This window comes from Nomia melanderi, chromosome 1 (genome assembly GCF_051020985.1).
Source record: "Nomia melanderi isolate GNS246 chromosome 1, iyNomMela1, whole genome shotgun sequence".
In the NCBI taxonomy this organism is placed as follows: Eukaryota; Metazoa; Arthropoda; class Insecta; order Hymenoptera; family Halictidae; genus Nomia; species Nomia melanderi.
In genome coordinates this window covers 31,341,949-31,352,554 of record NC_134999.1, presented here as the reverse complement: position 1 = coordinate 31,352,554, position 10,606 = coordinate 31,341,949, and the positions used below count along the sequence as shown (strand labels likewise).

Genomic DNA, 10,606 nt, shown 5'->3' with positions numbered 1-10,606 from the left:
CAATAAATATATAAATGTATAATATATACATTTAATAAAATATTAAGTGCCATAACGGTATATAACTTACCAAATATATAGCCATTCTACCAATAATGCTTCATATTTTGTTTAAAGCATTGTCATAGTAAAACTTTGCTTTAGTATTATAGTAGAACTATACACAAAGAAATCTGTTTCTCTTTTCAATAAAAAACACATATTTTATACATTAACACTTATGAAAAATGTTTGATCAATTGTTCTGTCGCGGCACTTCCGAATAACTCAGTTAGCGCCTTTTCTTTTCCTATCTTATTGGTCTAGAGCTAGGGACCAATGAAATGGGGTTAAAATGTCATAGTGCCTTTTTCAAATAACTGGCAACACTGTCGCACCATATGGCATGTTATAACGTATCAATTTTAAACAGTATCAGTTGTACACTGTTGAGTGATTTATGGAAGCCCAATAGTTTCATTTATGCAATTTGTTTCTTAATATAATGCATTAAAATGTCAAAATTTCGACAACAATATAAAGCAAAGACTTTCGGTTTTGGGGATGCAGCTGCAGCTCGAATTGTTCGTACAGAAAACCACGAAAAGGCACGTAAAAATTCCAGGTCCAAGATTTTCACTGGAAATAGAAATATTTTAAATTCTAAATCTAATACAATACAGAATAATGGTTTGTAGAATAATTTATTGCTGTTTAATGTATTGTTATTGTCGTGATTATTCATTATGTGATTACATTTTGATTTCAGAACCAAAAGTATCTTCTGCATCAGGAAACCATACAAGTCGGTTAATAGAGTGGAAAGTAGAACGTGAGAAGTCTAAAAAGATGGAACAAATGCATAAAAAACGTCCTTTTATAGTTGGTGCTGTTCACCATAAACTTTATTCACCTTTATCTACAAATAATGTAGTTGGAAAAAAATTGAATGTACCACCCATTCCCAAAAAAGTTTCTAAAGTTACAGAAAGAAGACTAATGCTTAAAAGTCAATCTCAAAAAGTATCAAAATCTGTAGTAAAAGATTCAAAATCCTCCATAGAATGTTCAAGAGAAAAACAATCCTTTGCTCCTATAGATCAAAAAGTGAAACCATTGGAAGAACCATTACATCAAGAACCATTATTTGGTCGATCACAATGTAGAATGTCAATTAACAACTTTTGTAACAAGAATACTGAGAACATTAATACAGAAACATCTAACAAGAATTTACCTAAATCAAACTATTCTGAATTACCTAGTGAACCAGTTTTTTTTTCACCGTATGTAGTTTCTAGTCGTGGTAAAAGCAATGCCAGAACTGAACAGCAGATAAAACGTGGTTTTAGTCTTAGCCGATCATTAAGTGATGAGATTCCTACAAAGGATACTGTCATGAAAAATCTTAATATTTCAATTGAAGAGGAAGAACGAACTGCACAATATTTTCAGTTTCTTCTGAATGGAGAAGTAGATAGATTAAATGAATTATGTAATAAGTGGACATTGGTGAAAGAAGAATCAGGTATTACAGAAGATGGTCAGTATCAAATTAATCAGGCTATTGGACAAACACAATTACTCATAAATAAAAAGTTTGAAAGATTTCGTGGTTTAGTTTCCGATTGTGAAACGGGAAAAGGAGAAATGTTAGTTACCTGTAAAGATTTACAAGGTTTCTGGGATATGATGTATATGGAAGTAAAAAATTGTGATTCACGGTTTGATAAATTAGAACAATTGCGTTCAGAAGGTTGGAAAGAAGAAGAAAATGTACCTGTTATTACTAAAGTTACAAAAAAGAAAACAGCTACGAAGAAAAAAATTATGCCTAAAAAATCCAGTTCAATAAGAACTTTCCTAGCAGAAAGAAAAAAGAATATAGCAAAAGAAATAAGTAACAATAATGGCACAGAAGAGCTTAAGATCTTTGATAACAAATATAAAACTAGAAGGTTTAGTAGTTCTAATGTTAAGAAATACACCCCTGTTAAGTATGATAGAACAAAATTAAATTTGTTGCAAAAAGTACAACTGTCAGAAACAAAAAAACATAAAAGTCCTTTAACTATGATGAAAATAAGTCAGATGTGTAAAACACCAGAGGTTCAGTTAGACGATACAATTTCATATATTAATTCTGATCAAACTCCAGGGAAGAGTATACTGAAACAGCCAAAGAAGTCAAATGAGATAGGATCCTGTATAAAGACATCGCATAAAGTTAATTTTAATGATACTGTAGTTTTAAATGAAGTTCCCATGGATGAAGAAACACAAACAAAAATGGAGTTAGCTGCAGCATTAGCAAGAATAGATAGTCTTGAATTTAATAATTCAGTTGAGGAAGAATTAATACATGCAGAAAGGAAGCTTACCTTTGATGACAATAGCTTTGAAGAATATGAAGATGTATTTGATAAAAATGAGCCTTCTGGCTTGAAGATTTCAACAAAAAATACTATGAGTGTACCATCTACACATGTAGAAACTGCAACATCAATTAAAAAACCTACACCATATCATAGTTCAGCTACTCTTTCGCCAAGAAGAAGTTTGAGAAGACAAAGTGTTGTAAACGAAACAATTGCAAGTATAACACCAAATATTGTGCCATCTGAAAATGCTGTACACAATACAGACTTAAATGTGATTACAAGAAATTCACAAGAACATATTCTTGCAAGTGATGAAGAAGAAGTAGATAAACACAATGAAAGCATAAGAGTTCTAAGAAATAGAAGTATTACTTCAGTAAGTACACCAATTCTAAGGGGGAAATCTGGAAAGGTATCTACAAATATACAACAGTCAGAACATAAAGAGAATATCAATTCAAAAATTGATTTATATAATGACATTAATACCATGAGGTCAAATGAAAAAAGTGATAGAAGAAAATCGAGAAGGAATGTTAAATTTTCTGGTAAAGATGATCCTTAGTAACATATTAATTATGTTTGATGTAAATGACACTAATTTTAATAAATAGATCTTGTTACAGAAGGAAAGTGTAATAGTGAAATAGAAAAATCAGTACTTCCTATGACTCCTCATATTAAAAAGAGTAAATCCTTAGGAGTACTTAATGAAAAGAAAAAAAGTATAGGTACACAAGATACTACATCATTTGAAATAATAGGTAAATGTTATTGTTCTTTATTGTTATTTTTAATCTTTGAAGATAATTATTCATTTCAGTCTATTTCAGCTCCCGCACGCATTAGGAGGTCGCAAAACAGAACAAAATAGTTCTTGCATTATAATTGAATTATTTAGTTAAAAAAACATATTAAACTAATTTTTACTTAAAACTTATGTTTAATTAAATGTTTTTAATTATAAGGTATCTGTATGCAGTACAAAACTTTTAATTTCACTGTTTACTTTTTTGTTTGACGCTATTGCAATGTTTTTACATTTGAGACTTTCAGGCATGACTCATGTTTTCTTCGAAAAATTATTACAGCGTTGATAAACGGATTAATATTATTGATGAGTGTGATAAATCATTATTAACATTTGATATTCTAGTAATAATTCTTATTGTTGCATTTTTTATTGGTCATACGATATTATTTAAATGTTGAAGTTTGAGAAGTGTAATATTTGTATAATAAGATATAAATATAAGTTTAAATGTAATATTTATTCGTGTTTTATTTAATGCATTAAATATATGAAACTAATTTTACGTTACGTAATTAATAGAGAATATGTTTTATTTGAAAATTGTAATTGTATAGATGAATTTTTATACGAATGAAACCATTGTAAATACGTATCACGATGTTTGAATAACTATGCATTATGGATATTTTTTTAATTTTAACATTTTGTGTTAAATAAATATTTATTGAATTATTCCACATTTTAATAATTGCGTAATTTTTTCTCGGAACACGATTCATTTTGTCGGCATTATTAATCTCATTTTAATCTTCCCATTAATCATTTGTTTTTATTATTTATTGATAATGTAATTATATATTGTAAAGTGGTGATAAATTCAATATGGTGCCGATGCCAGATTGACGTTCATATCCTAAGCTTCGGGAGCAACACTCAGAAATCGAAAAATATTTTATATTCTTTTTATTGTGAATAATTTTTAGTTGCAATTTGAGTATTTGTTATTTAGCTTTTCCATGGGAGTAAAGACATTCTTTAATTATTCAAGTCATATTTTAATAAAAAATACTTCTTACTTTCTTGATACTGCAATCTACACATAGAAAATATTAATCCGAATTCATTTTTATTTGTTTTCCTCATTTGCCGAATAACAATAATTTCAACTTAGATTTTATTCACTGTGAAGAAGGTGCAATATTCAGTCTCAAACGATAAAAAATGTAAAAAGAATCTTCCATCTTACAACAGGAATAAACCTTGAAATCTACAATTATTTATTAGCAATTTATACCGTGATACTTCATAAACAGATGTATCATGTTCATTATTTACTATTTCAAATACGTCTTTTCTAATCCAACGATAAACGCGCGTAGTTTCAGAAGCCTGGCAGACCCATGAACCCTAGAACTACCATATCCATCAAAATGAAGGGTTTTAGTTTTCTAATCTTTCAATCATTAACATTTTACAAGTATTTAATATCCAAAATTCTCTTGAAAATAAATAGTTTCGCTTAAATACTACAACGAATATCCGAAGAAATCGAAAAAAATGTATTATTACAATCTTTACACGAATTACGTATCAACCCCGATAAATGCTCGGTAGCTCTGGCGTTAACCGATTAAGGGTTGATCCGTAGTAGAATATTCGTGTCTTGGACAACCGCGTTAACACCCTTTCAGCATTCCTCTCGTAGGAAATGCGGATCGGTGGCGGGCCGATAAACACCATGAAATAGAATAAAAACAGGGGGAATGGTCGGCGGGGCACAGTCGGGTTGGAGTTGCGGCACGCAAGCACAGTGAGCCCGGTGCGGAGCGGAGCGCAACTTCAGAACCGTGTGCAGTGGGTGGGAGTCGCAGCCCCCGTGAGTCAAGAGAGTGAAGAGTAACTGAAAGAACGGACTTCTACTCAGTCTGTCCGCGACCGTCCGTCAAGCAGACGTCTCCGACTCGGTCCGGTGGTCCGTCATTTACGGAGTGTCTCGTTCAGTAGTGTCACCGAGGCCTCGTAGAAGCCACATGTCGCCTATCGTGCGTTGGTTACCGGCGTCCTGATCCATCAACGATCATCGCTAACAGCAGATAGCAGCTACCATCCTCCACGTTTCCGGTCACGATCGTGTTTGACAGTTCAAACCGAGAATCGCCCGCCGTGCATGAAAGTGACTTGACCGTGCGATCAGTGGCAATAAGGTGCAAAAGATATGTGGTTCGCGAACGTCCTCGCAGGCTTTATCGGCCTGACCCTCGTCGGGTCACCACCTTGGTGTTCCGACGCCTTCAACGTGGAGACGAAGCACACCACGGTTTATCAGTTGGACAGCACATACATGTTTGGGTTCGCGGTGTCGATGTACCGGGACAAACAGGGTCGAGGCTGGTGAGTACTTTTCGATATATGCTTTCGTCTCGTGATTGACGCGTTGCTGATACGGGTTAGCTAATTTTTTTATTGGCCGAGGTTTGTTGACCAGTTGATCTGTCTTACACGTAGAAAAAGGGGAGCCGCGATAAACGGTTACTTTCGCGGAAAGTAGATTGGCAATAACGTGTTAAAACGGTGACTGGTTTTTCTTTGGACGACGGGTTTCTATTGATCCCGTGATCTATCGGTTTTATGTTTCAATTAGTTTGTGTCTTGAACATTGGAAATAACGGTTTCGAGTTCTGTTAGTTGTGTACTTATAGATTAATTAATATAGATTAGTTCATGTTTTTGTAGTCTATTCTAGATTAATTTTATTGAGTATCGTTTAAAGAAATCGTTACCCGTTCAAAGTTGCTGTATCTGGATCTTCATTTTGATAAATTTTTTTTTTGTCAAAGGAAGCGATAAAAATAAAAAGTCTTTCTACTCAATATAAATTTACATAGTCTGTGTTTTATGAAGCAACAAATTTTCTCTTTCGGAGTTTGGAGTAAAAAATTAAGATTATTGCAAGCAGTGATACACTTCTCCACATAGATCGCAATTTCCTAAATATATTGTCTTGCAATGGGAAAAAGCAGTATGAAATGTTAGGAACTGATTCGCAAATTTTATTGAAACATAAACGACAGTAGTACTCCTACGAGTTTAGGACGACCACGCTCGCCTTTTAAGTCCTCGTCCCAGAAACACACAGCAAGTAGCTTCCACCATTCCATCGCGTCGGTTGGAACTTCAATAATGAAATATCGACTTTCATCAATCTGCAATGAGCGCGAAACAATGTATATAACTTCTTTCGCAAACGCGTTTGAAATACGCGATCCGAGATCTGCAATCACGCACTTACCGGATTCCAAATACAACTCCGATGCGTTCACGATTCTGTTGGAAAAAATGGCGTCGGCGCCTTCCATTTTTCCTCGAAGATTTCTTCATTTATCTTCTACTATAATTCCTTAATTTAACCACAAGAAATCCCTTAAAGATGCTACTTGAATTTACTATACAAAAATTGCTTACAAGATTAAACCCAACTGATTCATCAGAAATAAAATGAATTACATTATTATTTTGCATGTTCCAAACTCGTTTTCCAAGATTTCTGGATTTTAACGTATTTCCCAATAACACATAAGTAAAGAATATTACAGCGAGCGTATTAAATATTCAAGGAAAACGAATAACGAAAGAAAACCCGCTGACAACAGTGCCGCATGAATCCCAATATCACCTCCATACGTTCCTCAATTATTTTTATTACCGAATGAATTGATTCTCCTATCGGGCGCGATAGTGTCCGTACATCGGCACCATAATCCTCCCCCGCAACGGGACCGTAACTCCCCAGCGAAAGAATCTAGGTCCGCTTTCATCGGTTTCCTTTCGACGGTGGCTCGCCTCCGCAGCAGGTGAAATAACAGGTGCCTGGACAAGCTTAGGTCCGTTCTCCATTAATGTCTCCTTGGGGACCAAGTGGGTTCTCCGGTTTCATTGCGCTCTCCTCGTAACCGCTCAGCCGACGATAAACTTTCGTCTGTGGGCGATAAGCGTGATCGAGCGCGCGCACCGTTTCTCTTCGTGGCCACCCTTTTTCGCGAAGTCGGCCAGGGTTTGGCGCCATCCGTCCGCGCGCGCAACGCCAGAGAGAAGTTCGTTCGTTTCCCTTCGCGAGAGCGTCTCCGTGAGTCACGCGGGCCACGAATAAACGTTTCTGCTCCAGCTCCTCCGGCGACGACGGATATAAATAATGCCGACAGAACGAGGAAACGCGGGTAATGGCATCGGTTACGTCGGCCCCGGCCGCGGAAAAGTCTGCGCGAAAGGTCGACGGGGTCCGGCCGCAGTAATTTATTCAAGACAACGGAGGCTAGGCACGAGCCGGGCCTGACAAGAGACGCGACTCTTCGTTCCTCGATCTCCGATACGAAGATCGATCTGTTCGGAGGGTCTGTGTCGCCTTCGATGCGCTATTCGATAAGAATGTAGAGGGTGCACGTCTTGTAAGGCCCATCGAGACTCGTGTATACGGCTATTGGAAAATTCTTCACGTGCGTGGAAATGTGACAGCTCTGGGAGCTGATGTGACAGATCATTTTTCTAAATCGCACTCTGCGCGAGTGGTTGGGTAACTGTACAGGGAGACTTATGAAAATGGCAACTTTGGAGATGATAGTACTCGGATGTTTTCGTATAGAAATCAATTTTAGCATCTTGCCCTACATTTACTTCTCAACTATAATCGATACAACTACTTTGTCATTGATCGTTTAGCGAAGAAAGAAAAATTCTAGGCATATTCTATGCCTACGTTTGCTTCAAAGAGTTAGGGTTGCATTTTATTGTGAAGTACACTTTGTTAATCCACGTGGGTCTGGTTTACCAGAAATTCTGAATCCCATCTGGCGAGCATCTTTTATATTTACAGAAAGTTCACATTTTGAGGCATCTGTTTACCAGACATTGCTAACGTACTGCAGACTATAGTTCAGGTGTTCAGGTATATACTTTAGAGTTTTATGGACGTAGCACAGATTTTGGCACTTTCGTAGTCCTATCGGGCCCTCTCTAGTTAGTGTTTTCAAAAAGGCAAACTGAGGGTTCATCGTATGCTAGATAAATAACTAAACAAGTCAGCTAATATTATTTCACTCACGCGTGACTGTCAAACACGTATATCTAGAAGTAAATATTTTCAAAATCTTTAACTTTTTAAGAACTAACGGCAACAATCTCTCAAGCATAGATTATGTATTAGAGTATAATATAAATTTCGATAGAGTTTCATTTAATTTTAGCGTTTATAACAATTTAAAATTTAAATACAAGTGGAGCCTTAACTAGGTTATTAAGGTCTCAATCATAAGAGTCTATATGTCTCATTCACTATTAAAAGAATCACTTTATAATTAAGTGAAAATTATAACTAGGCGAAACGAATGATAGAAGAAATGATAATCCAAAGATTACAGACAACAAAGGTGTCATGAATCACTACGGGTCGGAATGGTTTTCGGGTCGCTATATTTGGCGTTACAGAAGTCGTGAGTACAACGGGGGTGGTTTCTTCGATTTTGTTTCTTCGTTTCAGCTACTCACACCGATTCTTTGTACATTGTTTTCCCAAAGACAATGGGCGTGCGCGATAAAGGGGAAAATAAAGAATGAATCGTACTCGCGTTCGGAATATCCAAAGCCGCAGGAAGTCCGGATTACATCGTTCGTTACGAGAAACTTCGTAGGCGCTTATATTTAGGCCAGCCCGTAGAAGCTTTACGAGCGCTCGTCCTCGTTAATCTAACGCGGGGCGAACGCATCCGATCGCCATCATGGTTTCGCCGTCCTTTTCTCCCGTTAATCCTCGAAATAGAGTCTCACGGTGATATATTCGATCGAAAATCGTACGGACGAAACCCCGCAATTTATGCAGGGCCGTCGAACACAAAAGTGGTCTCCTTCGTGACAGATTTTCTTAATCCTGTATCGTGTAGCGTTTAAAAAAGACCCCTCGCACAGTGATTTAATATTCACCGGTTGCCAGTTCTTCAACTTTTTTCACCGTCTGTTTACGTTGGCAACAGAGTAGTTTTTCTTTGTCAGCGTGAATGGTCCCCGAGGTTCATTTAATTTTAGAATTAATACGCGATTCGTTGCTCGGCCTGTTTAGATATTCCTTTTCCTTCACGTTTTTCGAGCGATGAGTTAAGACGACGTATTATTTTAGCCGATGAACCGAAACGTGTCCACCTAACTGAAATCAACACGAACCCGTTGCATTAACACTAGATTTACGGACATTTATTCTACATTTTCGTATATTGTTCCTAGAACACTACCTACTCATTCGTACAGAATACAGAAATTAGAGCTTCAATGACAGAGCGGTACAACGCTTATTCGCATAATCGCATGAATCGAAATTGACTTAAACTGTCACCGAATAATGCAAAAATCCCTCAAATTGACGGTAAATCTAGTGCTAAAAGTACAGTCAATCCAAAACATACATTATCCAACACTAGAACTCTCAAACTTCATTCTTCCCCTTAACAATACAAAATAAAAATCAGTAGCAATATTTCTTCTTCATTATCGTATACTTTAAACAATTTCCAATAACATCCCACTATTCAACTTTTCAATTCTCCAGCATTGAAACAAGAAACAAAATAACTAAATCTAAATCAATTCCACCGATCCTCGATTAGAGCAAACAAGACAATTAACAGTTTCCGATTCCACCGAGCTATCAATAGAGTCTTCACTTTCCCTTTCGTCCTATGTCGGTTTTCCTATAGGCAGACGTGTCTGTGGGCAACCGGCGCGGCGCGGGGCGGAACACGTTCGACAGATTCAGAGCACGAGGTCCGCCGTGATACAGGATGTTAGGTCATCGTCTCTCCGTTACGTGGGCGGCAGCTCGCGCTCTCGCCTCGCTCTGATTAATACTCCCATAATCTCTGGCTTCGATCTGCCATTTCGCCGTTGCACCCGAGGTCTTCCTCAATGAAACCCACCTTGCCTCGTGCTCTCCGCCAATCGGACGGCCCTTCGTGGAATACGGAATCGGGATCCGGACATCTTATGCATACGGCCGATGACGGTCCCACGAAGATGCCATCTAATCCGCTGACCATATCGGTCCGTGATGCTCGAGGAGCACGCGTAATCTTCCTTATATCTGGGCCAAACCGAGACTGTCCTGCTCGTCCACGTACGTGTAACTGGATCGATGTTGTGTTAGGTCCGGAACACTCTTAGACCCGAGTTCTCTGGTTTTCGACCCCTTCCGAACGTCTTCTTCGACGCGTCCCTTACGCCTCTATGAATAGAAAGCGATTTCTAGCGGCGGCAGGGGTCGCAACTCCTTTTTCTCTTGGCGACGGGTGGAAGGAAACGGCGCGTGAAGAAGTTCAGTGGCTTTATGAGGACATTTTCGTGCTGTTATTGTTCCGACTGTGAATGGCACCGTTCGGTTCTTCTTTGATCGTTTCATTTGTAACTCGGATCACCCGAGGAGAGCGTTTTTGTTGACGTTGTATCGGTTTTGTAG

General features: G+C 37.5%; 2 protein-coding genes across 5 annotated transcripts in view; both read left to right on the top strand.

Annotated features, from left to right (window-relative positions):
* The first annotated feature begins 382 nt into the window (after nt 1-382).
* LOC116428519 (uncharacterized) lies at nt 383-3,862 on the top strand. 3 transcript variants are annotated; one of them, XM_031980219.2, is made up of 4 exons: nt 383-669; nt 749-2,908; nt 2,987-3,124; nt 3,194-3,862. In XM_031980219.2, the coding sequence occupies exons 1-4, from the start codon at nt 495-497 to the stop codon at nt 3,232-3,234; spliced, it is 2,514 nt and encodes an 837-aa protein (XP_031836079.2). In that variant the 5' UTR covers nt 383-494; the 3' UTR covers nt 3,235-3,862. The 3 variants fall into 3 exon arrangements, with proteins under 3 accessions (XP_031836079.2, XP_031836078.2, XP_031836080.2); XM_031980218.2 differs by having other exon boundaries at nt 2,975-3,124; XM_031980220.2 differs by having other exon boundaries at nt 437-587; nt 2,975-3,124.
* Nucleotides 3,863-4,910: 1,048 nt separating this feature from the next.
* if (integrin subunit alpha inflated) overlaps nt 4,911-10,606 on the top strand; it is a 96,653-nt gene continuing 90,957 nt past the window's right edge. For both annotated transcript variants that reach the window (XM_031980287.2, XM_031980286.2), the window contains exon 1: nt 4,911-5,505. In XM_031980287.2, coding sequence (XP_031836147.2) covers nt 5,330-5,505 — 176 coding nt within the window. In that variant the 5' untranslated portion in view covers nt 4,911-5,329. The remainder of the gene's footprint in view (nt 5,506-10,606) is intronic.

What these genes read in the sequence shown, in the direction of transcription:
- LOC116428519 (XM_031980218.2), top strand. Translation starts at nt 495, where the DNA reads ATGTCAAAATTTCGACAACAATATAAAGCAAAGACTTTCGGTTTTGGG. An exon ending in AAGGAATGTTAAATTTTCTG is followed by an intron (nt 2,909 to 2,974) that starts GTAAAGATGATC and finishes TTTAATAAATAG; the next exon opens with ATCTTGTTACAGAAGGAAAG. An exon ending in TACATCATTTGAAATAATAG is followed by an intron (nt 3,125 to 3,193) that starts GTAAATGTTATT and finishes AGTCTATTTCAG; the next exon opens with CTCCCGCACGCATTAGGAGG.